Source organism: Ahaetulla prasina, chromosome 9, assembly GCF_028640845.1.
Source record: "Ahaetulla prasina isolate Xishuangbanna chromosome 9, ASM2864084v1, whole genome shotgun sequence".
Classification (NCBI taxonomy): domain Eukaryota; kingdom Metazoa; phylum Chordata; class Lepidosauria; order Squamata; family Colubridae; genus Ahaetulla; species Ahaetulla prasina.
In genome coordinates, this window is record NC_080547.1 from 23297295 (window position 1) to 23325260 (window position 27966).

The window sequence follows — 27966 nt, forward strand, 5'->3', positions numbered from 1 at the left end:
ATTGTCCGAAAGCATCTGGAATAAAACTAAATGTTTGTCCTTCACAAACCCTTTATTACATCACTATTAGGTAAATCCTTCACTCCTTTCAGGAGAAGATCGTATATTCTGATTGAGACATTCTTCAATTCAATGTCGTCCTATGAAGGAAAAGAAACAGGTTAGTCCTCCCAATAGGAGAAAATGGATGTAGCTCAATGCTGAACTGTTGGGTTCTTGGGGTGGTTGGTGGCTGCCATACAGAAGTTTCTTGAAGTTTGCAGGAGAACACACAAGTTCAGAGCACACCTATTCCCAGTTCAATGTCCATGGAGATGGTCAATCATCCAGGTGAGAGAAATGAATTCCCACAGAACTACATTTTGTAGGTGATACCAAAGACTGGAAGAACAGTGGGCTCATGCAGTGTCCACTGGACTAGAATTCTTATATATGAACCTAGATTGGTCTCAGAGAGTGTTTTAAGAAGAGAACAGATTGTCCTTCTGGAATAGCCCCTTCTCTCCACCAGATATGTTTGACCCATCTTCTCTTACCAATATGATAGCACTTGTGGGTGATAATGGGAATCTGGCACATTTGGAGAGCACTGGATTGTGAAAGCCAAGCAGAGAATTGATCATAGATCCTGATTTGCCTTTAAACAGTATCTCCCAGAAGACATGAACATGAACGGTGCCTTTTCTGTAGAGCATTGCTATATTGTCTCACTCAAGTCACGTTTTCTGTCTAAAATAGCTCTTTCCTTTTTCTAAGTGGAAGGATCTATTTTCCTGTACCCCCACCCTGTAACTCCTTACTTTCTATTAGGCTAGAATGAATTCCCAAGAGAGGATTGGTTAGTTCAGGGTTTGAATTAGTCAGTTCACCTGTACAGCAATCCAGTAACAGAATCTTGCAAATCTGAAAATACCTCTCCCCCCCCCCATCTTTATAATCCAAGAAGCTAAGGAGGGTCCCTTTTGATATGTTTGCCTCACACCATTGGTGGGTTGCCCCTGGTTCGGACCGGTTCTTGAGAACTGGTAGTAAAACCGGGGGGAGGCTCCGCCCACCAACCCCAACGTCATCAGGAAGCATGTGTGTGCAAGCAAAGCGAGCGCTCACACGCGATCCCGCTGCAAACTGGTAGTAAAGCTAAGTAGAACTCACCCCTGCCTCATACCCATTCCTTCTGCAGATTCAGCTATCTCTTATCTAACTATTGCCTAATCTGCTACTCTTTCTCCTGTCTGGCAAAGTCATTCATGCATACAATTGCATCCAGTTTGCAATCTCTAGGATATGTAGCTAGCATATTGTTGGCTGGGAATTCTGCAAGTTTGATCCTAACATATAGGAGATGCACCAGCTTGGGAAGGGTTTTTACTTTGTAAATATGTAATGACTATACATTAACATGTGACCCATGGTGCTGTCTGTTCTTTGGTTTGCAACATTCCCATCCCTTGCTGTGACAACTAATTAATTAGATTTAAAATACCAATGAATTAGAAATCCAATAGCATGGCTAGTCTAGTGAAGAGAAGGATCAGGGGAGACATGATAGCCATCTTCCAATACTTAAGGGGCTGTCACAGAGAGGAGGGTCAAACTGTTTTCCAAAGCACCTGAAGGCCAGACAAGAAATAATGGATGGAAACTGACTAAGGAGAGATTCAACCTAGAAATGAGAGGAACTTTCTGACAGTGAGAACAATCAACCAATGGAATAGTTTGCCTTCGGAAGTTGTGGGACCTTCATCACTTGAGACTTTCAAGAAAAGATTGGACTGCCATTTGTCAGAAATGGGGTAGGGTCTCCTGCTTGAGCAGGGGGTTGGACTAGATGACCTATTAGGTCCCTTCCAACTCTGTTAATTTGTTCAATCTGTTAAATTATTTAAAAATTGAACTAGGTAGTTGTAGTAATCTCAAAAGATTGTCCGAAAGCATCTGGAATAAAACTAAATGTTTGTCCTTCACAAACCCTTTATTACATCACTATTAGGTAAATCCTTCACTCCTTTCAGGAGAAGATCGTATATTCTGATTGAGACATTCTTCAATTCAATGTCGTCCTATGAAGGAAGAGAAACAGGTTAGTCCTCCCAATAGGAGAAAATGGATGTAGCTCAATGCTGAACTGTTGGGTTCTTGGGGTGGTTGGTGGCTGCCATACAGAAGTTTCTTGAAGTTTGCAGGAGAACACACAAGTTCAGAGCACACCTATTCCCAGTTCAATGTCCATGGAGATGGTCAATCATCCAGGTCGTGGTTGCCCCAAAGATAGTTTTGAAAAAGGCAATTGGACTTTCTTTTTCCTTGAAGACCTTTCACTTCTCATCCAAGAAGCTTCTTCACATCTGCTAATCAGAACTGAAGAAGCTTATTGGATGAGAAGAGAAACCTCCTCGGGGAAAAACAAAGTCCAGTTGCCTTTTGAAAAAGCACCTTTGGGGCACCCATGAGCTGGATAACTGAGAATCTCTTCAGATATATCTGTTTAATCATCATACTGTCCTGTCTTCATTTAGCAAGCTTGATCATTGGGTGCTTTGTCAAACGCTTTGCTGAAATCAAGATATGTTATATCTACCACATTCCCACAATCTATTATGGACATTTTGGGGGATTTTTAAATTTGTTTGCTTTGGTACTTTGGACTCCTGGCAACTGTCTGCAAAAGCCCCCACGGGGATTTCTTTTGTCCAGGAATATTTTGGAAGCAGTTTGCTGTTTTTTGCTTCCTAGGAGTCTGGGAGGGCGTGTGACTGACCAAGATCATCCAGCTGGCATCAAGGCTAATGAAAGATGCTTTCTTGGTTTCTAGCCTTTAACCTCCACACCAAACTGATTTTCTATTAAGAAAAATCCCCTTAATCTGATCTGACTCAGTTACCCACTCAAGAACAAAGAAACCAGCTGCAAGCTTACACATTGTTTTAGATGAGCACAACACAGAACTATTTCTAAGATTTTTGATAAAATTAGTATTCTGCATTTGGTACCCAGGCAGTGGTGGGATTCAAATAATTTAACAACCGGTTCTCTGCACTAATGATTTCTTCCAAAAACCAGTTCATCAAACTGGTCAAAAAGTTAACAACCGGTTCTCCCAAAGTGGTGCGAACTGGCTGAATTCCACCACTGTACCCAGGCCATCTTTATGGGCAGGGGGCAGGGGAGGAGAGAGAGAAAGAGAGAGAGAGAGAGAAAGAGAGAGCGACGGAGGGAGGGAGGGAGAGAGAGGAAACCACTTCGTCACAATTTGGTTGACTTACATCAGCGAAATATTTCGGAAGGATTGGAATTAGATTTGCAGCCCTGCCTCCATGTGTGGTCACACTGAGATGACGGAAGAGGAAATTGAGGGTCCTCAGCGCTTCCTTTGCAACACTCTTGTTTTGATGGGCTGCACAGTTGACCAATGGTGTTAAGAATGGCTCCAACATCTTCTTCTGGAGGAAGAAGGAAAGAAACGAGCAATTAAACACGTTCACTGGAGTTCTCTGAGTCTACTAGCGATAATGACAAACACACAGAAGCCCACAGAACATAGAATAACAGGCTTGAAAGGGAATTTGGAGGTCTAGTCCAATCCCCCGCTCAAGCAGGAGACTCTAGACCAGTGATAGCTAACCTTTTTGCCATCGTGTGCCGAAAATTGGGGGGAGTGGGGAGGTCTCACACCCATAACTCACTTGTCGAAGAAGAGGGGGAAAAAAGACACCATCCCTTTAAATTGAGAAGCCAAGAAGCCTCCCAACTGATCAGCTCATTTCTCAGCCAGGAGATCACTCGGTAAAGAAGAAGGTGGGGGAAAATGCTGTCGTTTTAAATGGACAGAATGGCTAGAAGCTCCTTTCTCGGTCAGCTGAACAACAAATTGGATAAGAGGAGGAATTCTTATATGATTCAATGTTTTTGAAGTTTTGGGGTTTGTGCAACATGGGCTTTGTGTTTCTAAAAAGGTTTGGGTGATTTCCATTGTGAAGTATCCTGTCTTGAATGAGTTTTCTGTCTGCTTGTAAATGGAGCCGAACTTCCGGCTTCCACTTTCTTTGATCTCTGCTTACAAAGTTTCCTTTATGCAGCTGGCAGGAATGTGGAATTGCAGGCAGGTTCCTTGCTAGCAGCTTGATTATTCCTTAATTATCTGGGATATTTTATTTGGGAAATGAAGAGGGGGGAGTTTGATTCCTTCCCAGAACAGATTAGTGGGGTGGGGAGGAAATGGGGATTTTGAAGTAACCTTCCCCTGGAGTGGGGAGGGAATGCGGATTTTAGCCTTGCTGTCAATCATCAGCCATAATACTAATGATTGTTTTGAACAATATGCAGGTTGTATTACATGAATGGCTATTTTATATGTGAAATTATGACTGAAACCTATATAGGTTCACACTGTCAGGAAGTTCGTCCTTAGTTTTAGGTTGCTTCTCTCGTTGTTGAGTTTCCATCCATTGCTTCTTGTTTTGCCTTCTGGTGCTTTGGAAAATACTCCCCCCCCTTCTTTCTAGCAGCCCCTTAAAAGACTGTTGTCTATCACACCGTTGGGCAAAGCATGTGAGCCATTTCCTCCTTTCAGTGGTCCATGAAAGTGCATCTATAGCAGAGGTCTCTAACCTTGGCCATTTTAAGACTTTAAGACAGCAAAGCTGGCTGAGGAAATCTGGGAGTTGAAGTCCATAAGTCTTAAAGTGGCCAAGTTTGGAGACCCCAATCTATAGTATATAGATAATAAAGTTGAAAAAAGGTGAACAACATTTTTGCAGAATTATAGATACGTCGAGGCTGGGTGTGACAAGGAATGGCTGGGAGGGGACGGGCCAGGCGAGATACCCCTTGACATGAGAGACATTGAGTTGGCCACACCTACCCAGTCATATGACCATCAAGCCACACCCACTGTCACATGACCATCAAGCCACACCCACAAAATAAGCCACGCCCACAGAACCAGTAGTAAAAAAAATTAGAACCCACCCCTGCTCTGGAGGCCCTCTGGAGGCTGGAAAAGGCCGGTTTGCTCGGAAGTCAGCAAAAGGGCCTTTTCCAGCCTCTGGAGGGCCTCTGGGGTGGGGAGATCATTTTCACCCTCACCAGCTTCCTAGAAAGGGTCTGGAGGGTGAGAAACGGCACTTCCAGTCCTACTGGAAGTCGGCAAAGAGGCTGTTTCTGACCTCCGGATGGCCTCCAGGGGTGATGGGGAAGGCCATTTTCACCCTCACCAGCCTCCTAGAAAGGCTAGGAGCCTGAGAAAAGCAAACAATGGGCCTTTCCCACCCCCCAGGCCATCCGGAGGTAGGATGCAGCCTGTTTCCCTACTGCTGGTGGGCCCAGAAGGCCTGAAAATCAGCTGGCCAGCATGCGCATGCATCCGATATGGCGACCCGGTCCAGCATAATGATTAATGATTAATTGTTCTCACAGTCAGGAAATTTGTCCTTAGGTCTAGGTTGCTTTTCTCCTTGATTACTTTCCATCCTTTGCTTCTTGTTCTGCTTTCAGATCTACTTGATTTTTCAGATCTTTCAGGGCTACACCCATCTTTGTAGAAGAGACACCACTCTAGCTGAGTCTGTCCTCTTTCTGCTGGTTGTCTTCTTCTTCTTCTTCTTCTTCTTCTTCTTCTTCTTCTTCTTCTTCTTCTTCTTCTTCTTCTTCTTCTTCTTCTTCTTCTTCTTCTTCTTCTTCTTCTTCTTCTTCTTCTTCTTCTTCTTCTTCTTCTTCTTCCCAGCCTTGTAGATATTCCAGAGAGTGAGGTCACACCTGCTACTACCTTGGAAGCCACTCACTTCCTGCCCCCCATCTCTTACCTCGAAAGGGCGCTGCAAAAGGTATCCAAGACCTCGGATGCTGAAGAATTGTATGAGGGCATACGGCTCAGTCATCCATTCCATGAGAACATGGAGAATATCTTGCATAATAAAGAAGTTGCCAACCTCCGGGTGATACAGAAGCTGAGGAACAAGAGTTGAGATACGGAGCATTAGCAAAGCCAAGGAAGGGAACTTTCCTGAGAGCCTCTACTAAGAGATGCCATTTTCAGCCATTACGGGGAGAGAAAAAGAAAATAATGTCCTCGTTTAGTGACCGCTGAAAGTCACAATGGCACGAACAAAAGGGACTCGTCCATTTTTCCGACTTATGACCATTGTACCATCCTCATGGTCATGTGATCAAATTTGGGGACTTGCCGGTCCATTTTTATGACAGTTACAGTGTTTCGAGGTTACGTGATCCTTTTTGTGACCGTCTGATAAGCCAAGTCAATGGGGAAACCAGATTCACTTAACAACCGTGTGACTAACATAAGAACTTATACTGCAGCCATTCACTTAACAACTGTGGCAAAGAAGGTTGTACAGTGGGGCAAAGCTTGCGTAAGAACTGTTTCGCTTAGCAACAGAAATTTGGGGCTAAGTTGTGGTCATAAGTCGTGGACAACCTGTAAAAGGAAATCACTGAAAGATCTGGTTTATCCTAAGTATATGATCAAAGAATTGGCTTAAGGACTGCTGCGATCACTTAATGACCACTGGAGGTTCTATGACGGTCATATGTCAAGGACTACAGTATGACAAAAGGTAGTGTAAATGATAGTTGTAAGAATACAAAACTGCCTATAATGCAAAGAGTAAAAGGAATTTGGGTCATTGAGTCTTCCTCCCTCCCTCCCTCCCTCCCTCCCCCACCAAGACTTCTGGAGGAAGCCATTCCACCAATGAACAGCATACCAGATGACCTTGGAGGCCTTTTAGTCCAACCCCCTGCTCAAGCAGGAGACCCTTTACTATGCCAGACAGATGGCTGTCCAGTCTCTTCTTCAAGAGCTCCAGTGATGGAGCACCTACAACTTCAAGTTTCTAATCATCAAGTTCTGGTGAACCCTGAGCAACTGTCCTTGAGCTCCAGAATGTTGGGGTGCATCCCAACGTTCAGAGGAGTTCTCCACTCCTCTGAAAACAAGAAAATACCTTTTTTTTTTTATTGAAAGAGTTTTAAAAAAACAAAAACATTTTTCCCCCTTTTTTCCCCCTCCCTCCCAAAAACAAAACAAAACACCCCCCTCCCTCCCCCACCCCCCGGCTTCCCGGGTCAATCACAAGGTATAGTTATACATAAACCAAACATAGAATAAAATTTTCCCTTCCAATCCAAATAACCACATCCAAAGCTTTTCGTCTCCCAACCCCCTCCCCATTACATAAAATAACTTTCTAATTATTCAAAGGCAATCTGATATTTCTTAATCTGATATCTGTTTTGTAGATAATCAATCCATTTTTTCCATTCAATTAAATATCTTTCCTGCGTATTGTCTTTTAAAAACGCTGAGATTTTAGCCATCTCAGCCAAATTAATAACTTTCAATATCCATTCTTCTATTGTAGGTATCTCTTCTTTCTTCCAGTATTGTCCAATCAACAGTCTTGCTGCTGTTATTAAATTCAGAATCAATTTAGTCTCAATCCCTGTACAATCCGTTATAATTCCCAAAAGGAAAAATTGTGGCAGGAACTTTATCTTCTTCTTCAGTACATTTTGAATAATCCACCAAATTCTTATCCAAAAGACCTTAATTTTCTTGCAAGTCCACCAAATATGAAAATATGTAGCATCATCAAAATCACACCTCCAACATTTCGCTTGGATATTAGGATACATACATGATAATTTTTTGGGATCTAAGTGCCATCTATAAAACATCTTATAAAAATTTCCTTAAATTCTGTGCTTGTGTAAACTTAACATTTCTAACCCAAATTTTCTCCCATGTTTCCAACATTATTGGTTCCTGAATATTCTGTGCCCATTTTATCATACAATCCTTTACCAAATCCTTTTCCGAATCTATTTCAAGCAACACATTATACAATCTCTTTATATGCTCCTGGGTCTGATTTCTAATTTGCTTTATTAAATTTTCCTCCCTTTGCATTATACCAATTTTTTGATCTTCTTTCCATCTAGCACTTATTTGCCCATATTGAAACCAAGTATAATTCCTCCCTTCTTCATTTAATACCTGTAATGATTTTAATTGCAATCTACCTCCTTCAGCATACAAAAGTTCTTTATATGTAATCATTTCCTGTTTCTGTTCTATATTTATATTCTCTATTGCATGTCTAGGGCTCGCCCATATAGGAATCTTGTAATCTAATTTATAGGAATATTTTTCCAGACCCGCAAAAAAGCACTTCTCAACACATGATTCTTAAAAGCCCTATCCACTTTTTTTCCATAAAATAAGTACGCATGCCATCCATATAACAAGTCATAACCTTCTATATTCAAAATTCTTTCCTCTGTTAAGTTAAACCAGTCACTTATTACTGAAAGGGTTACTGCTTCATAATATAGTTTAAAGTTAGGCATTCTTAAACCACCTCTTTCCCGTGAGTCCTGTATTATTTTCATTTTAACCCTCGCCTTTTTACCCTGCCATATAAATTTATTAATCCCACTCTGCCAATCTTCCAAATTTTTATCCTTTTTAATTATAGGTATCATCTGGAACAGAAACAAAAATCTAGGTAACACATTCATTTTAATAGCCGCAATCCTTCCCAATAGGGATAACTGCAATTTCTTCCAGCCACTCATATCATTCTGAACTTTTTGCCATAGCAAGTCATAATTATTCTTATAAAGTTTCTTGTTCGATGAGCTAATATAGACCCCTAAATATTTAACCTTTTTTACTACCTCAAATCCTGTCATTTCCTCTAGTTTTTGTTTCTGTTGTATAGACATATTTTTAATTATCACTTTTGTTTTATTCTGATTTATTTTAAATCCTGATACCTTTCCATATTTATCAATTACTTCCAACAAAAATCTACTTGAATTTATAGGATTCGTTAACGTAACCACTACATCATCTGCAAAAGCTCTAACTTTGTACTCATATTGTGTAATCTTAATTCCCTCTATTTTCATTAATTCTCGTATTTTATCTAATAATGGTTCCAGAGTCAAAACAAACAATAATGGTGATAAGGGACATCCCTGTCTTGTTCCTTTCGCAATCTTAATAACTTCTGTCAAACTACCATTTACTATAATCTGTGCTGTTTGCTTTCCATACAAGAAAATACCTTATCCCACCAGATTTGAAATCCTAGGCTTAGAAAACTTAGAACTCCGTCGCCTTCGACAAGACCTACGTTTAACTCATAGAATCATCTATTGTAATGTCCTTCCTGTTAAAGACTACTTCAGCTTTAATTGCAATAATACAAGAGCAACCAAGAGATTTAAACTTAATATTAATCGCTTTAATCTAGATTGCAGAAAATAGGACTTCTGTAACAGAATCATCAGCGCTTGGAGCACATTACCTGACTCTGTGGTCTCTTCCCATAATCCCAAAAACTTTAACCAAAAACTTTCTACTATTGACCTCACCCCATTCCTAAGAGGACCATAAGGGGCATGCATAAGAGCACAAACGTGCCTACCGTTCCTGTCCTATTGTTTTTCTTTTTCTTCTTATATATATATATGCCTATACTTCCTTATATTTCCTCATGTATACGTTTATATATTGTATAATTTTTTCTATGATACCTATATATATTGTTGTGACAAATAAATAAATAAAAAAAAATAAAAAATAAGGTCTCCTCACCTCCGAAAAGAAAACCATCCCGATAGTCTTCTCCCGGAGATCGGGGCGGCGCAGGTAGGTGTTGGCTTGTCTAAAAAAGGTCTTGAGCTCCACTTTAGACAAGCTGAACAAGTTCCTAAAATATGGAGAAACAAATATGGAGAAACAAATATGGAGAAATCAGACAAGATCTGCTGGTTAGGGAGAAGAAAATCACCAAGCTAGAGAAATCATGATCTGAATTATCGATAAATGAATTACTCAATGAATTACTCCATTTAGAGAATTTCTCACCCTCCTTCTCCTTCTCTGTCTTTCTCTCGCTCCTTCTCCCCTTCCTCTCCCTTTCTTTCTCTCTCCTTCTCTGACTCCCCCTCCCTCCCTCTCTGTCTCACCCTCCCTCTCTCTTTCTCACTCTCCCCTCCCCTCCCTCTCCTCCCCTGTAACCTTCCCTCTCTCTCACTTTCACCTTCTGTGTCTTCCTCCCTCTTTCTCTCTCTCTCCCCTCCCTTTCCCCCGCCTTTCTCTCTCTCTGCCTCTTCTTCTTCCCCTCTCTCTCCCCTCCCTCTCTCACCCACTGCCACTTGTAGCCAAGCTCTTTTGACTTTTAATCTCTTACCGGATCAGATGGAAGATTCCTTCAAAGAAACTATCAGGGGTCACCAGCATATCCCAACATCCCAGCTTCTCCAAATCATTGAACTCCTCTTCATAGCCAGCACACATGATCAGGTTTTTGATCGTTTGCACTGTGTTGCTAAATCAAAACAAGGAACCAAAGTTGGTGCCAATCATTCAGCCGACCCCCCCGCAAAGCCCAGGCTTGCGCTGACGCCAGTCGGCCTCCCGCTGCTGTGCAGGATAGCTCCAGGTTTCACTTTGGGGCTTGTGCAGCAACCACAAAACACAATGCAAAACAAACAACAAAAACAATAACAAACAGCCCCCCCATTTTTTCCTTCTCCCTCAAGTAATAGAGTTGATTATGAGAGGTATGACGGTGATGTTGGCTTACTCTGATCAGAAAGCATTCTATTAAACCATGATGGTTTGCAGTGTCTATGAGCCAATCAGAGGTTAATTGTGGCTGAGCTGGATTATTATGACTGACAGCAGCTCATTTAGTGACCGTTCAAAGTTACCCCACCATGCAAAAAAGTGATTTCTGACCCTTTTTCACACTTACGACCGTTGCAGCATCCTTATGGTCATGTGATCAGAATTCAGACGCTCGGCAACTGACCCATATTTATGACGGTTGCAGTGTCTGAGAGTTACGCGATTCCCTTTTGTGACTTTCTGGCAAGCAAAGTCAGTGGGGAAGCCAGATTCACTTAACAACCACGGGACTAGCTTACCCAACCCAACGATTCACTTAACGACTATGGCCAGACAAGTTGCAAAATGGGACAAAGTTCACTTAAGGACTGTTTCACTCAGCAACAGAAATTTGGGGCTCCGTTGTGGTCGTAAGTCAACTTGGGGAAAACCTGTAGGCATCTACCGAGCTTTGTAGAAATGGAGAAAGGATCCAGCTTGGGCCGAGGAGATTCCTTACCCCAAGAGGTTGATTTGCTCTGAAACCTCAGTGACTCTGCTGGATCTCCTGGACCCGCTCTTGCTTGCTCCCAGGAGAAAATAAAGCTGGGTTACGAGGGCGATGAGCAGGTTGGGGAACTTGTGTTGCAGAGTGTTCGCCGCATTAGGAAGGGATAGAAGAAAACAGAGAGCATTGGTGGCCTAGAAATGGGATGAAAGGAGAGTCAGCTTCTGCTCACCAGTTACTTAGATTCATCATCATCATCTTCTTCTTTTAACGACCCCGTAATTCCTTGCTGGGTGGAGCCTGGGCAACTGAATGGAGCTGAGTGTTTACTGGCCGGATGCCCTTCGTGTCACTAATGCGGAGTTTTGTTCAGCAGATACATTCTCATTGTGCCCAGAGAGATAAATATCCACCTCTATCTAGGATTGAGCCTCCAGATTGTGAGGTGAAACAGGTTAGTTAGCTTACAGTGTCCAAAACTGGAACTCCTTTGATATGGGCCAATCAGGAGGAAAAAATCCTCATGTCCAGAAAAACTGAGCCAGGAATGTCCATGTCTGAGACACGGGGCAAAATTTGGCTAGAAGTGGGACTTCTGAAACACCGATTCTACACCCCCTTCAGACTTTGATAGGCCAGCGGGGTGTAGATACAGAACAAAAGGGAGACAACGAGTGGCACAAGTGAGACAGAACTGGGGACAAAGAGTTTGGTAATAGAATAGAATAAAATAGAACTTTTTATTGGCCAAGTGTGATTGGAAACACAAGGAATTTGTCTTGGTGCCTACACTCTCTACCTATTAGGTTATTGGAGGGGTCCTTGGTGCTGCCTGAGTGTGGGGCTTTTTGTTGCAGATGTTTCATGACCCAAGTAGGTAACATCATCAGTGCTAGGAGAGTTAGGCTTAGAAGTAGGGTTAGGGTTAGCCTCCTCCTCCTCTCCCTCCTCCTCCTCCTCCTCCTCCTCCTGATATTACTTGGTTGAGTAATGAAATGTCTGCAAGAAAGCAGCCAAGCTGATACAGCACCAGGACCTCACAGTCCTCCTCTTCCCTCTTCCTCTTCTTCCCCTCCTCTCCACAAACCCCGCTTCCTTCTAGCCTTGATGATGTTACCTAGTTGGGTCACGAGACGCCTGCAATAAAACCACCAAGCTCAGAGAGCATCAAGGACCCCACAGTTCAAACCTGGACTACAAATATTCTCTTCTATGTCATCAAAAAACCACAACAAAGAATGTTCTTTCTGCGCCAACTCAAAAAGCTCAAACTGCCCAAGGAGCTGCTGGTACAGTTCTACAGAGGAATTCTTGAGTCTGTCATCTGCACCTCTATAATTGTCTGATTTGGTTCCTCTGCAACCCAACAAAACAGACACAGACTTCAGAGAATAATTAGAACGGCAGAAAAAACAATGGCTACCAACCTGCCTTCCATTGAGGACCTGTACAGTGCACGAGTCAAAAAGAGGGCTGTGAAAATTTTTACAGACCCCTCACACCCTGGACATAAACTGTTTCAAAACCTACCTTCAAAACGATGCTACAGAGCACTGAACACCAGAATAACTAGACACAAGTGCAGTCTCTTCCCAAACACCATCACTCTGCTAAACAAATCATTCCCTCAACACTGTCAAACTAATGACTAAATCTGCACTACTATTAATCATCTCATCGTTCCCATCACCCATCTCCTTCCACTTATGACTGTATGACTGTAACTTTGTTGCTTGTATCCTTACGATTTATATTGATCTTGATTGTTTCCTGATTGCTTATTTGTACCCTATGACCATCATTAAGTGTTGTACCTTAGAATTCTTGATGAACGTATCTTTTCTTTATGTACACTGAGAGCATATGCACCAAGACAAATTCCTTGTGTTTCCAATCACACTTGGCCATTTAAAAATTCTATTCTATCTATTCTATATTCTCTTCATTTTTTTTATTGAAAAAGTTTTACATAAAAAAAGCTTTCCCCCCTCTCCCCCCTCTCCCCTCCTCACCCCTCCCTTTAAAAAAACCCTCCCCTCCCCCCCCCGACTTCCCAGAACAAACACAAGGTATAGTTTTAAAATAAAACAAACATATGTAAAAATTTTCCCTCCTAACTCAGTTATATTCCTGCAATTCTCATCAAATCCTAACCTCCCTCAAAGGAATCAAAAATAATACATCCTAATCATTCAAAGGCAGTCTGATATATCTTAGTCTGATATCTCTTTTGGATATGAAAAAATAATTGCTACCAACTTGCCTTCCATTGAGGACCTGTATACTGCACGAATCAAGAAGAGGGCCGTGAAAATATTTGCAGATCACTCGCATCCTGGACATAAACTGTTTCAACTCCTACCCTCACAACGACGCTATTGAGCACTGCACACCAGAACAACTAGACACAAGTGCAGTCTCTTCCCAAACACCATCACTCTGCTAAACAAATAATTCCCTCAACACTGTCAGACTATTTACTGAATCTGCACTACTATTAATCGTTTCATAGTTCCCATCACCAATCTCTTTCCACTTATGACTGTATGACTATAACTTGCTGCTGGCAATCCTTATGATTTATATTGATATATTGATCATCAATTGTGTTGTAAATGTTGTACCTTGATGAACGTATCTTTTCTTTATGTACACTGAGAGCATATGCACCAAGACAAATTCCTTGTGTTTCCAATCACACTTGGCCATTTAAAAATTCTATTCTATCTATTCTATATTCTCTTCATTTTTTTTATTGAAAAAGTTTTACATAAAAAAAGCTTTCCCCTCTCCCTCTCCCCTCCTCTCCCCTTCCTTCAAAAAACCCCTCCCCTCCCCCCCTGACTTCCCAGAACAAACACAAGGTATAGTTTAAAAATAAAACAAACATATGTAAAAATTTTCCCTCCTAACTAAGTTATACTCCTGCAATTCTCATCAAATCCTAACCTCCCTCAAAGCAATCAAAAATAATACATCCTAATCATTCAAAGGCAGTCTGATATATCTTAGTCTGATATCTATTTTGGATATGAAAAAATAATTGCTACCAACTTGCCTTCCATTGAGGACCTGTATACTGCACGAATCAAGAAGAGGGCCGTGAAAATATTTGCAGATCCCTCGCATCCTGGACATAAACTGTTTCAACTCCTACCCTCAAAACGACGCTATAGAGCACTGCACACCAGAAGAAGTAGATACAAGGAGAGTTTTTTCCCAAACTCTATCACTCTGCTAAACAAATAATTCCCTCAACACTGTCAGACTATTTACTGAATCTGCACTACTATTAATCGTTTCATAGTTCCCATCACCAATCTCTTTCCACTTATGACTGTATGACTATAACTTGTTGCTGGCAATCCTTATGATTTATATTGATATATTGATCATCAATTGTGTTGTAAATGTTGTACCTTGATGAACGTATCTTTTCTTTTATGTACACTGAGAGCATATGCACCAAGACAAATTCCTTGTGTGTCCAATCACACTTGGCCAATAAAATTCTATTCTATTCTATTCTATATAGTCAATCCATTTTTTCCATTCATTTAAGTATCTTTCTTGTGTATCGTCTTTCAAAAAGGTTGAGATTTTTGCCATCTCAGCCAAGTTAGCAACTTTCAATATCCATTCTTCTATTGTAGGTAATTCTTTTTTCTTCCAATACTATCCTATCAGTAGTCTTGCCACTGTTACTAAATTTAAAATCAATTTAATCTCAATTACTGTACAGTCCGTGATAATTCCCAATAAAAAAAATTGCGGTAGGAACTTTTTCAAAACATTTTGTATAATCCACCAAATTCTTATCCAAAAAGCCTTAATGTTCTTGCAAGTCTACCAAATATGAAAATATGTAGCATCATCACAATTACATCTCCAACATTTTGCTTGTATATCTGGATACATACACAATAGTTTCTTAGGATCTAAATGCCATCTATAAAACATTTTGTAAAAATTTTCCCTTAAATTCTGTGCTCATGTAAATTTAACATTTCTAACCCAATTTTTTTCCCAAGTTTCCAACAATATTGGCTCCTGAAAATTTTGTCCCCACTTTATCATACAGTCCTTTACCAAATCCCTTTCAGAATCTATTTCAAGTAACACGTTATACTTTATATCTTTATATGCTCCTGAGACTGGTTTCTAATTTGCTTTGCCAAATTTTCCTCATTCTGCACTATACCAATTTTCTGATCTTCCTTCCATCTAGCATGTAGTTGCCCATATTGAAACCAAGTATAATTTTTCCCGTCTTCTTTTAATACGTGCAGAGATTTTAATTGCAAACTACCTCTTTCAGTATACAAAAGATCTTTATATGTAATCCTTTCCTGTTTCTGTTCTATATTTATATTCTCTATTGTATGTCTGGGACTTGCCCACATAGGAACCTTATAATTTAGTTGATAAGAATATTTTTTCCAGACACGCAAGAGAGCCGTTCTTAACACGTGATTTTTAAGAGCCTTATCCACTTTTTTGTCATAGATTAAATATGCATGCCATCCATATAGTAAATCATAACCTTCTATATTCAGGATTCTTTCCTCTGTTAGATTAAACCAATCACTTATTGCAGAGAGAGCAGCTGCTTCATAATATAATTTAAAATTGGGCATTTTTAAGCCTCCTCTTTCCCGTGAATCTTGACTTATTTTCATTTTAACCCTCGCTTTTTTACCTTCCCATATAAATTTATTAATTCCAGTCTGCCATTCCTCCAAATTTTTATCTTTCTTAATTATTGGTCTCATCTGAAACAGGGATAAAAATCTAGGTAAAACATTCATTTTAATAGCAGCTAATCTCCCCAACAGCGATAACTGTAATTTTTTCCAAACAGTCAACTCCTTCTGAACTTTTTGCCATAACACCTCAAAATTATTCTTGTACCATTTCACATTTGATGGTGTAATATAAACCCCTAAATATTTAACCTCTTTTACAATCTCAAATCCTGTTATTTCCTCTAATTTTTCTTTCTGTTGTCTGGTCATATTTTTTATTATCACTTTTGTTTTATTCTAATTTACCTTTAACCCTGAAACCTTTCCATATCGATCAATTATTTCCAACAGAAATACACTTGAATTTATAGGATTTGTTAGAGTAATCACCAAGTCATCTGCAAAGGCTCTCAATTTATATTCATGTTGTCTAACTTTAATTCTCTCTGTCTCCTTTGATTCTCGTATTTTATCCAATAATGGCTCCAGAGTTAGAATAAACAATAATGGTGATAAAGGACATCCCTGTCTTGTTCCTTTTGCAATCTTAAAGGCTTCTGTTAAATTACCATTAATTATTATCTGGGCTGTTTGCTCTCCATAAATTGCTCTAATTATTCTCACTATTCTATATTCTCTTCTATTGGTCTTAATTAATTAAATTTCCACACCAGCCATCTGAGCTATCTGACCTGGGCAGTTTACAACCGTGTAATAATATAATATAACACATAATAAAAACACAGATTAAAAATATTTTTAAAAGGATATGATGCACAGTACTCAGTGGGGTATCGCGTTGTTGGTTCCTATCATGTACTTTCTTAAATCAAACTCTTTTTAAGCCACCCAAAACCACCATGAGTGAGTTGGGCAACCATATGAGTTTTCTTAAGAAATGAATAAATGAATCAATAAATAGATGAATGAATGGATGAATAAAGGAATGAATATATGAAGGAATGGATGAATGGATGAATAAAGGAATGGATACATGAATGAATGGATTAATGAATAGATGAACCGATGGATGGATGGATGGATGGATGGATGTTCTGTTGAGGAAGCCCACAGATACTTCTCTTTTCAGTGGGGGCATTTGGGGGGGACATATGCCATACACCATAGTTTGCTCCAATTTCAGCCCCCACCAGTTTGCCCACTTCCTCCCTCCATCCAGGGCATGCCTGCTCTGGATGGGGAGACCCCCGAGGGTGACTCTTCTGCTCAGCCCCTTCCCCCTTCCCCCAGGCATGGCCCATCTTTAAATCAAAGGAAAGCAGAGGCGCCGGGTGAGGGCTTACCGCAATGGGCATGGGAGACTTGCTGTTTCTCCTCCCGACGGCTTCGGTGCTGGGGTCTTTGTCCTGAAGCCTTTTGAGGAGGGGCTTCATGATTTTCATATTGGCATAGGGGTCTTCAGCCAGCGCCTTCCATAGCTCCCTGGCACTTCTGCGCAGATGAAAAAATAGATTGGGGGAAAAAATCACATTCTTTCCCCATTTCCTTCTTTTTTAAAAGTTTTTATGTTTTTTCAGACACACAAACATACAATACATATCTTCTGAATAGAGTATTGACCGAGTCAAAATTCATGCAGCTTGTTTTCTCCATATTTACTATATAGACTCCAATTTCTGCCAAATATTCTACTTTCCCCCTTTTATCTTTTATTTGTATTTTTTATAAAACATATACCGTATATACTCGAGTATAAGCCGAGTTTTTCAGCACGTTTTTTGTGCTGAAAAACGTCCCCTCGGCTTATACTCGAGTCTACGTCTTCGGGAACCCCGCACAGGAGGGGCACGAGCGGACTCCCATGGGAGGGGGAGGCGGGCCCGAGGTCTCGCGGGATTTGTCGCCCCCAGGCCGGCCCCCATTCCCGTGTCTGGTGGGCGGACGGCGCAAACTTGGCGGGCTGTGCATTGGCGCGGGGAAGCCCTGGTGGTGCAGTGTTCCCGTTCGCCCTGGCCTCCGTCCTCCGATCTCCTGCGCTGGGAGCGAGCGAGCGAGCCAGCGAACGGCTTCGGGCACCGCGGACTTTGGCAAGGAGGAAGGTGGGAGGGAAGCGGAGCTGCCGGCTGTGGGGGGGGTTGAGGGGCGTGCAAGAGGAGTGAGCGTGGAAAGGCCTTTTTGTGTGTGTGTGCGTGTGTGTGCGCGCCTGTGTGCCCTAGGGAGGGAAGCGGAGCTGCCGGCTGTGGGGGGGTTGAGGGGCGTGCAAGAGGAGTGAGCGTGGAAAGGCCTTTTTGTGTGTGTGCGTGTGTGTGCGCCTGTGTGCCCTAGGGAGGAAGCGGAGCTGCCGGCTGTGGGGGTTGAGGCGGGCAGGAGGAGTGAGGGGGGAGAGGCCTTTTTGTGTGTGTGTGCTTGTGTGTGCGCGCCTGTGTGCCCTAGGGAGGGAAGCGGAGCTGCCGGCTGTGTGGGGGGGTTGAGGGGCGTGCAAGAGGAGTGAGCGTGGAAAGGCCTTTTTGTGTGTGTGTGCGTGTGTGCGCGCGCCTGTGTGCCCTAGGGAGGCGGAGCTGCCGGCTGTGTGGGGGTTGAGGCGTGCAAGAGGCGCGCCTCCTCCTCTTCCACGCCGCTCCTCTTGCACGCCTCAACCCCACCATCCCCCACCCTCTCCAGCGTGAAGGTCACCTCCTCCCTCTTCCAGGCGGCGGCGGTGGCTCGGGTCGGCTCGGCGGGCGCCACAGCCGGCAGCTCCGCTTCCTCCCACTGGTCCCAGTCCAGCCGAGCGGTGGCGACATGCCGGCGCGCTCGCTTTCACCGTTCGGCTGGATTGGGACCGGCTTAACGGGTCTGCGCGGCGGGCGGGGAGCCGCCAGCCTTCTCGGCTGAGGAGGAGGTTTCCCGAGCGGTGGCGTCGGCCGAGAAGGCTGGCGGCTCCCCGCCCGCCGCGGACCCAAGCCCTCAATCAGCCGAACGGTGAAAGCGGAGCGCGCCGGCATGTCGCTTTCACCGTTCGGCTGGACTGGGACCAGTGGGAGGAAGCGGAGCTGCCGGCTGTGGCGCCCGCTCGGAGCCGAGCCGCCGCCGCCGCCGCCTGGAAGAGGAGGAGGTGACCTTCACGCGCGGAGAGGTGGGGATGGTGGGGTTGAGGCGTGCAAGAGGAGCGGCGTGGAGGAAGAGGAGGCGCGCCTCTTGCACGCCTCAACCCCCACATAGCCGGCAGCTCCGCTTCCCTCCCTAGGGCACACAGGCGCGCACACACACGCACACACACACACAAAAAGGCCTTTCCACGCTCACTCCTCTTGCACGCCCCTCAACCCCCCCACAGCCGGCAGCTCCGCTTCCCTCCCACCTTCCTCCTTGCCAAAGTCCGCGATGCCCGAAGCCGTTCGCTGGCTCGCTCGCTCGCTCCCAGCGCAGGAGATCGGAGGACGGAGGCCAGGGCGAACGGGAACAGCCCACGCTCCGAAGAGGGAAAGGGAGCGAGTGGGTGGGTGGCTGGGACGAGACCCCCACCACAAACACACACACACACGCCCCGTGAGACGTCTTGCTTGCATGTCACACACACGCACCGCTCGCTGGGAAAAAAAAAAGGATGGATGGATGGAAGTAAGGAAGGAAGGATGGATTGATGGATGGAGGCGACCGCTTTGAAGCGCAACCCTTCTCCCGCAACTAAGGGGGGGGTCAATGTTTTCCCCAATCCTAGGGTGTGGCGAAACAGTCATTCTTTCTTCCCCCCTAGTCTCTCCCGAGATCGCACTGCAGCGCCCATCATCCCCAGCCGGCAATCTGAGCTCGTGCCATCGATGTGGTCCTTGAACTTCCCCCTCCTTGTTTCTAACCCAGCCTAGGATGTAGTGGTGGTAAAACGGCCAGGAGAAAGCTTGCCTTTTTCGAGAGGTCCTCTTGGAAGGCTGCCTTGGAAAGGGAAAGTGGGAGGGGCAGAGATTTCTCCTCAAAGGTCCCCTTGAAGGCTGGGTTGGAAAGGAAAGTGGGAGGGGCAGAGATTTCTTCCTCGGGTCCTTCTAGAGTCCTTGAGAAACTGATATCATACAAGGTTAATAAATTATACCTCCTCCTCATTGATGAGTTTTCATCCTGAAATTGATTGAAACATTGTACCATCATATGCTGCCATAGTATAGTGTTAACAACATCTGTAAAGATGATATATGAGCATGACACTAAGTTTTTCTATATTTCCCCTTTATTGAAAACTTCCATCATGCTTCTTTCTGAAAACAAAGGTCATTATAATATACCTCATTATATATTTGATTTGATGATATTTCAGTTAATAAATACCATTTAAGGTGTTAAGCTTCTTTTCTTTTCAGCAGCAAAGTGAATTACAACTTTAAAGAACTTTATTACTTTATATTCATTTTATTTTAAGTATAGATTTTAGATTTTTAAACAAATATGTTAGAGCTTTTATATCTTTCAAGTTATTCAAATTATCCCCTCAGCAGGTATATAATGGCATCCAATTCCAATATCATGTTGGGGCTTTTGAGCAAGGGAGGAGGAACGTGAGCACCGCCTTTCGCGCTGGCATTCCGGGATTTCCCTTTGTTTAGAGCTGGGAATCCTCCTTCCCCTTTGCACTCCTCCTCCTCCCTCTCTCTCTCTCTCTCTCTCACACACACACACACACACACACACACACACACACACAGACTTCTAAAGTCGATTGGCACAATGAAAGGCAAAGACCACAATTGTTTTAAGAAAGAAGCTTTAGCAGGGAGGGGGGATGGGAGGGTGTTTTAAGTTTTGGCAAACAGCCAGGCCAACTGTATTGGAGAAGGTCACACAACTGGCCTTAACATTTTAGCTGCTGTCTTTTTCCTCACACTTGGGTTTAATGATATTAGAGACCCTTATTGCCCTGCCAAAAAAAAAAAAAGAGCCACCCCAACGTCTATGAAAATTAACCTTCTCTGCCAAGAGACACTGTGCAGGGTATTTTCACTATTGGTGCATACAGGCTTAGATTTGTGCTGGGTTCTTAGTGCTTAGAGCACTGACCTTCAGAGGCACCCTGGTCCCTTGGAAGCTAAAGGAGGACTCATTTTCATGCTTGCAGTTGTATTGTCAATTTCTGTGAGACAATGTTGTTGAAGTAACTCACTCACTCATTCATTCATTCATTCATTCCTTGTGTGTCCAATCACACTTAGCCAATAAAAATTCTATTCTATTCTATTCTATTCTATTCATTCATTCATTCATTCATTTTATTTTGTCAAATACATATTAAATAATTATATAAATATAAGCATGAATTGAATACATAAAAGGAATACAACTAAAGGGAACATTAGGACAGGGACGGTAGGCACGCTGGTGCTCTTATGCACGCCCCTTACAGACCTCTTAGGAATGGGGTGAGGTCAATACTAGATAGTCTTTGGTTAAGGCTTTGGGGATTTTGGGAAGAGACCACAGAGTCAGGTAGCACATTCCAGGCATTAACAACTCTGTTACTGAAGTCACATTTTCTGCAATCTAGATTTGAATCTATTGTGTTCTCGTGTATTGTTGTGGTTGAAGCTGAAGTAGTCATTGATAGGAAGTACATTGTAGCAGATAATTTTATGTGCTATGCTCAGGTCATACCAAAGGCGGCGTAGTTCTAAATTTTCTAAAGCTGGGAATCCTCCTTCCCCCTTTTGCACTTTTATTGTTTTTCGTTCAAATAAATATTCATGTTATTTTACTTGGCTCTATCTTTATTTTTTACATTGACCAGTAGCTGCCTCATTTCCCACCCTCGGCTTATACTCGAGTCAATAGTTTTTCCCAGTTTTTGTGGTAAAATTAGGTGCCTCGGCTTATATTCGGATCGGCTTATACTCGAGTATATACGGTAATCAATATTACCATCTGCCCTCACCTCCTTATCTCCACCTATTTCAAATTATTCTCTTCATTTCTCTCTTTATCATATATATTTTTCATACTTTTTTAATCTATTGAAACCCTTTACTTTAAACACAATCATTCAATCATTTCCTTCTTCACAATTATTTCTTTAGTATCAATTTTTCCCAAAGTTGGACCCATATCTTACTATTTTATCCATTATTTTACCTTTTTAAGCATATATTTCTTGATATTTATTTTATATCATTTTATCTAAAAATTTAATCATTAAAACTAATTTCCATTCTTTTTTATCATTCAAATTTTACAGTCCCAGGATTCATACAATTCTTTTACATTTTCAAGATTACAAAATATACTTCATCTTTCAGATAATATAATCATCAATATTACTTCTATCACAATTATTTATCAGACGATTATTATACTTGTATACAGTTACCCTTCTAAGTAAATCATTTTATATCAAATCAGTTATATTGTCATTTAAGTTCAATTTTAACAATCCCAATATTTTTAATTTTATTCATTTCATTTAAATTTCAATCTTTTAATCTCTTCTATCATTTTATTCCAAATCTATTCCATCTTAATCAGAAACAATTCAACTCTTCAGATTTGTTTTTATGCTTCATTTTGGATAATTTAATTTTTATAGTCCCACTGTAAAATTTTGTTTGTTTCAATTTCATTTACCAAATCTCCTCTTCTTCAAATAGTATAATTACCAATATTAATCTTAATACCATTCTTAATACAATTATCACTTTATCTACATTTCATATTACCCTTCTTCCTATCTGTTGATTATTCCCTTGTCCATTTTCTCCTGGTCCATCTATAATATACCACCCATTTTCTTTCTTCTCTTTTTCTTCTTTTTATAGTTCTCTTCTGGTCTATTCCCTTTTTCTCCTCTTACCTTCCTTGTTTCCCCATTGTTTTCCCAATGCAATCATTCCATTTTTCCCCTCTGAATTTTTTTATTTTTCACATTTTTAATCCCACTTCTCGCCTAGATTGCCCTTTGTTCTCAGCTAATCTATTCCCTTTTTTTCCTCTCTGCTTCTTTTTGACCTTTCTATTTTTTTCGCTGTTAATCCCAGTGTAATCATTAAAACTGTTATTCACTCTCTTTTTTTCCCCATTGCTATTCCCAATGCAATCATTTAATTTTTCATCAGTGTTTTTATCTTCAGGATTATTTTCTTGCTTCTCTTTAATATCTTGTTCATTCCGTTGAATATAGTCTGGAAACAGTCTTGATTTTTTTCTGTCCGTATCAAACGATAAACGTACCATTTTAACCATCTCAGTTAGTTCTTGCCACATTTTAACGTTAGTTGCTTTTTAAGTCCAATTTAAAGTTTATTGTTTTCCTCCTCTTGTATTATCAACGTTCAGTTCTTGAGAAGACAAACAAACCCTCCTTACAAATTCTCACGGCTCATTCCTCAAGGACACAGTAAATTTCCCATATTTAAAATGTTCAATGTAGTATTTTTTTTCTGCCAGTAGAAGGCTCTCTAGAATCCACAAGTTCCAAATCAACAATGAAATGATATATCCAGTTTTGTGTATTAAGTCCAATTAACTTTCTTTCTTCCTCTTTTAAGTTTTTTTATATTTCCAATTTCCAATTTTACATTCCAGTTGAGAGTCAATTTAAAATCTTTGACAGGGCTACCTATTGTAAGTTTTTCTTTTTTCAAAATTTTTCTTGCAGTTTATATCCAATCCTGTTTCAAAAATATTTTCTTTGGGGTTTCTTTTTCTTATAATAAATTTAGTCTCTCCAAATTCACCATCCACATTTAAAATTTAAACATCAAACTCCTCAGAATTCAAATCAACTGCACAGCCAACCAGCGACTGCAATGGGCCTAAACCAACCAACCGCAACCTCCCCCCAATTAGCACACGACCTCCCCAATACAAGACCCACCACAAGACCTTCATCAACCAACCCACAAGCTCAGAGAACCAACCTCCACCCTCATCCTCCACCCGAGCTACAGGTATTCGCCCCTATTGCAAATGATTGAGAATCTGTGTAGGATCTAAGAAAGTAGGAGGCACATCTCCTTGAGGTTCTTCTTACCCATCGCAGGCCACCGAGCATTCAAGGAGAATGTCGACGACTGCGTTCACCCGTTTTGCGGCCAGGTGACACACTGCCTTTAGACATTCTCCTTTCGTGGCAGGGTCCAAGATATTCGGGAGACTCGTGTACATCTCCTTGACGATCATAGGCAGCTAGAGCAAAAGAGAGATCAGAGGGATGAGACCGGCGGCAACCGTCATAGTATGGAACAAGTTTGCTAAGCACCTGAATTTTATCTCGTGACCCTGGGTGACAACATTTTTATTTATTTATTTATTTAACCCCACCTTAATTATTCTTACGAATAATTCGAAGCGGAGAACATATCCATCACATACCTTCTCCCTCCTCTTTCCCCCACAACAACAACCCTGTGCGGTGAGTTGGGCTGAGAGAGAGAGAGAGAGACTGGCCCAAAATCACCCATGTGGCTTTCATGGCTAAGACAGGACTTGAATTTATCTTGCTTTCTAGCCTGGTGCCTTAACCACTGCCAAACTGGCTCTCCAAATGTTAGTTTTCATGAAAACAATAGGGCTATTCTGTTTTGCCCTTATCTTCTTTCGGGAAGGGTTGACCACCTTTCTCAATAGCCCTCAGCTCAGCTGGTGGTCTCCCATCCAGCCCCAGCCTTCTTAAAACCAGCTGAAGTGTTGTCACTAAGCCAACAAGGTCTCACCCATTCTAATCTTTGTATTCTACAAAATCTCTAGATCCCGTCTGCTCCAAACCCTACAATTTTCTTACCTCCTCCATTTCCATCCCACATTCCTCCAAGAATGAACTCAGCATTAGTCCTGCAGTGTATGACATGTTCTTCTCCTGGTGTGTCAGGACCTCCAGGGCTTTGAAAATCACCTCTGTTGATTGGGATGGGCCAAGATGTTCACCAAAGGCCTATGGGAAAGAAAAAAAGGAGACCATGCAGAGATGCATCAGAGTTTTGACTCCCTCCTTCTCTCAACAAGCCAGAGACTTTGACCCAGATTTGGGCACAGCACCCCATGTAGAGAGGCAGGCCTTATTCCATGTCACCCATCAGGTGAAGTTAGGATGTGGATGAAAGAAGCCAACATGGCAGCTGCAATCGCCTGCTCCTAGACATTGTGGGGGATGGATATCCACCCTCCTGCCTTTGGAGCATGCCGTCCCCACTCTGATATTGACTTTTTTGAGTTTCTCCACTCAAGAGGAGGAGAGAAAGGAAGATCAACAAGGAGCCAGGCAAATTGCTGCACTAAAACATACCTTAGCCATTTTGGAGATGTTATTATAAAATATTGTTGGGCCCGAAATGAAGAAGTCCTCCCTCAGCCAACGAACGATATTCCCCTTCTTGTTCTTGGGTTTCTGGTCCATTTCTTTGGCTTTTGTGGGAGGAAAACAAGAGAAGGTCACATTTTGACATTCGGAACTTCTGAATATCCTTCGTCTGACGGCCAGTTTATTCGTTCCAATAGAAGAGCCCTGTAGCTCTGGGCTGACCTGAGGGGTCCCTGGTGCTCTCTGGGCTTGGTGGTTTTCTTGCAGATGTTTCATTGCCCAAGTAGGAAACATCATCAGTAATGATGACCATCAACCCTGACAGGGCAAAACTCTTGTATAGAAACCCAGAGAAAAGCTCCCTCCCTTCTAGAACTGAGGACATTGCCTAGTTGGGTCATGAAACATTCACAAGAAAACAACAAAGCTCAGAGAGCGCCAAGGACTCCGCAGGCCTCCTCCTCCTCCTCCTCCTCCCTCCCTCCCTCTTTCTCTCCTCTCTCTCTTCTTCTCCTTTTTCTCCTCCCTCTCCATCGCCCTCTCACTTTTTCCTCCTCCCCTCTCCCTCTCCCTCTTCCTCTTTCCCTGCCCCCTCCTCCTCCTCTTATCTGCAACCTCACTCCCTCATAGCACTGATGATGTTACCTAGCTGGGTCATGAAACATCTGCAAGCAATAAGCCAACCTCAGAGAGCACTAAGAACCTCACCCAGCTCTCATTACCTGGCACCATCATCAGACCGTGTGTATGTGTGTTTGTGGTGCATACTGGAGGTGGGTTTCAGCAGGTTCTGACCACTTCTGGAGAACCGGCAGCGGAAAATTTGAGTAGTTCAGGGAACCGGTAGTAAAAATTCTGACTGGCCCCGCCCCCATCTATTCTCTGCCTCCCAAGCTGATCGGGAGGGAATGGGGATTTTTGCAGTAACCTTCCCCTGGAGTGGGTGGGAATGGAGATTTTGAAGTACCCCTTTCCTAAGTTAACACATTAGGTGGGACTGTAAATGGAAGGAAAAAATAGGGTTACATAAGAGAGAATGAATGAATGGCTGAATGGCTGAATGAAGGAATGAACACTCATAAGCCCTCTTTAACTCTTTCCTTAACCCGTATCTTTGTTAAGCCATTTTCTGGCTTCCTGCAATACATCCAGATTCCAGCCCTCCAATGACTAAAAGGTGACTTTGCAAAACACGCTAAGACCCGATCCATGTGCCAAGGCTGGCTGATTGCAGCTGCTTAGCCTACCTGGCCCACTTAACGTAAGAAACTTAGTCTTCAAATGACCCCTGGCCCTGAGAAGTGCCAATATCAACTGAAAATTCCAGGCATCTCTGCCCAGCCCAATGACCGGGGTCCTGGTCACGCCACAGGCTGTGCCACCCAGCGCTCTCCTGGGCAGTGAACATCCCTGGGCTCCTTGCAACCCTTGGAGTCCAACTTTCTCACCCATTTTGCTCATGAGGAGGTGGTGGAGGTAGTAGGCGGCCTCTGCGGACGTCTGGCCAACTTCTTTGCTGGTATCGCCAATGTGCAGGGCCAGCAAAGCCACCAGCCGTCCCAGCAAAAAAAACTCAGCTGTGATCTAATGAAAGGAAGAAAAAAGGAGGGGAAAGATGAGAAGGGGGTTGGCTCATGAAGGTTTCAGCCAGCTGAAATCAGAGAATATGAACCATAGCACCATAGAATCTTAGAATCATACATTTTAGAATTCTGGAATCACAGAATCTTAGAAACATAGAATCTTAGAATTTTAGAATCAGAATTATCGAATATTTGAACCTTAGACTCCTAGAATCTTAGAATCAAAATCCTAGAATCTTTGAATCAATGACTCCTTGAATCATAAAATCTTTGAATGACAGAATCATAATCACAGAATTGTAGAATCTTTGAATCCTAATCTTTGAGTCTTCAAATCTTTGAATCATAGAATCTGTGAACCATAGTACCTTAGAATTATAGAATTTTAGAATCACAGAATAATAGAACTTTAGAATCAAAGAACCACAGTTGCTGGAAGGGGCTGTGCAGGTCTTCTCCTCCAGCCACTTGCTCATGCAGGACTCCTTGTATCCTCCTGGTCACATCTCAAAGGTGCTTTTTCCAAAAGGCAACTGGACTTTCTTGGGGTTGTTTTCTTTCCTCTTTGAAAATTTCTCATTCTCATCCCAAATGGTGACTTACGTCAAAATTTACATTTTCTGAAACAAACTTCAGGAGGTGCCTGGTGCTCTTAAGGGCCCTCTTTTTCTCATGACTCTTGGAAGATTCAATCCAGGGATTCGTGTGCTGCCAGGAGAAACAAAGGAGAAGGAGGAAAGGAAGAATTTGTGATTCACACTTGGAAGAGCCGCAGAATTTGCCAGGATTGGGGAGAAACTCTAAGAAACTAAACAAATTTGAGACGTTGATCAATTTAGGTCTATTCCAGATTCAAAACTCGAGTAGGAATGGAAGATTTCTGGAATACAGCTAGTCTTACAACAGTTCATCTAGAGCCGTGGTGGCACAGTGGTTAGACTGCAGTATGGCAAGCTAATTCTGCCAACTGTCAGCAGGACGGCAGTTCAATCCTGATCAGCTCAAGGTTGACTCAGCCTTCCGGGTCCTCATTTAGAGAGGGCTGCAAAGCACGGTGGTATGTAAGTCTAAGTGCTATTGGTATTTAGTGACTTCTCAAAGTTACAATGGCAGTGAAAAAGGGATTTACGACAATTCTTCACACTTACGACCGTTGCAGCGTCCCCATGGTCAAGTGATCAAAATTTGAACACTAGGCAAATCCTCATCTTTATGACAGTTGTACTATCCCAGGTTGTGGGATCACCTTTTGTGACCATCTGACAAGCTGTTCGGTGCCA

The 27966-nt window shown here is 42.4% G+C and overlaps 1 protein-coding gene across 1 annotated transcript in view; it reads right to left on the bottom strand.

Moving 5' to 3' along the window:
- Positions 1 to 1943: 1943 nt before the first annotated feature.
- The window catches only part of LOC131203646 (maestro heat-like repeat family member 5), a 35768-nt gene continuing 9745 nt past the window's right edge, over positions 1944 to 27966 (bottom strand). The window contains exons 10-21 of the mRNA XM_058194063.1: positions 27290 to 27394; positions 26552 to 26687; positions 25089 to 25207; positions 24588 to 24737; positions 23838 to 23992; positions 17197 to 17344; positions 11160 to 11341; positions 10221 to 10358; positions 9623 to 9737; positions 5802 to 5945; positions 3264 to 3440; positions 1944 to 2060 (exon numbers count right to left, since the gene is read on the bottom strand). Coding sequence (XP_058050046.1) covers positions 1962 to 2060; positions 3264 to 3440; positions 5802 to 5945; positions 9623 to 9737; positions 10221 to 10358; positions 11160 to 11341; positions 17197 to 17344; positions 23838 to 23992; positions 24588 to 24737; positions 25089 to 25207; positions 26552 to 26687; positions 27290 to 27394 — 1668 coding nt within the window. The 3' untranslated portion in view covers positions 1944 to 1961. The remainder of the gene's footprint in view (positions 2061 to 3263; positions 3441 to 5801; positions 5946 to 9622; positions 9738 to 10220; positions 10359 to 11159; positions 11342 to 17196; positions 17345 to 23837; positions 23993 to 24587; positions 24738 to 25088; positions 25208 to 26551; positions 26688 to 27289; positions 27395 to 27966) is intronic.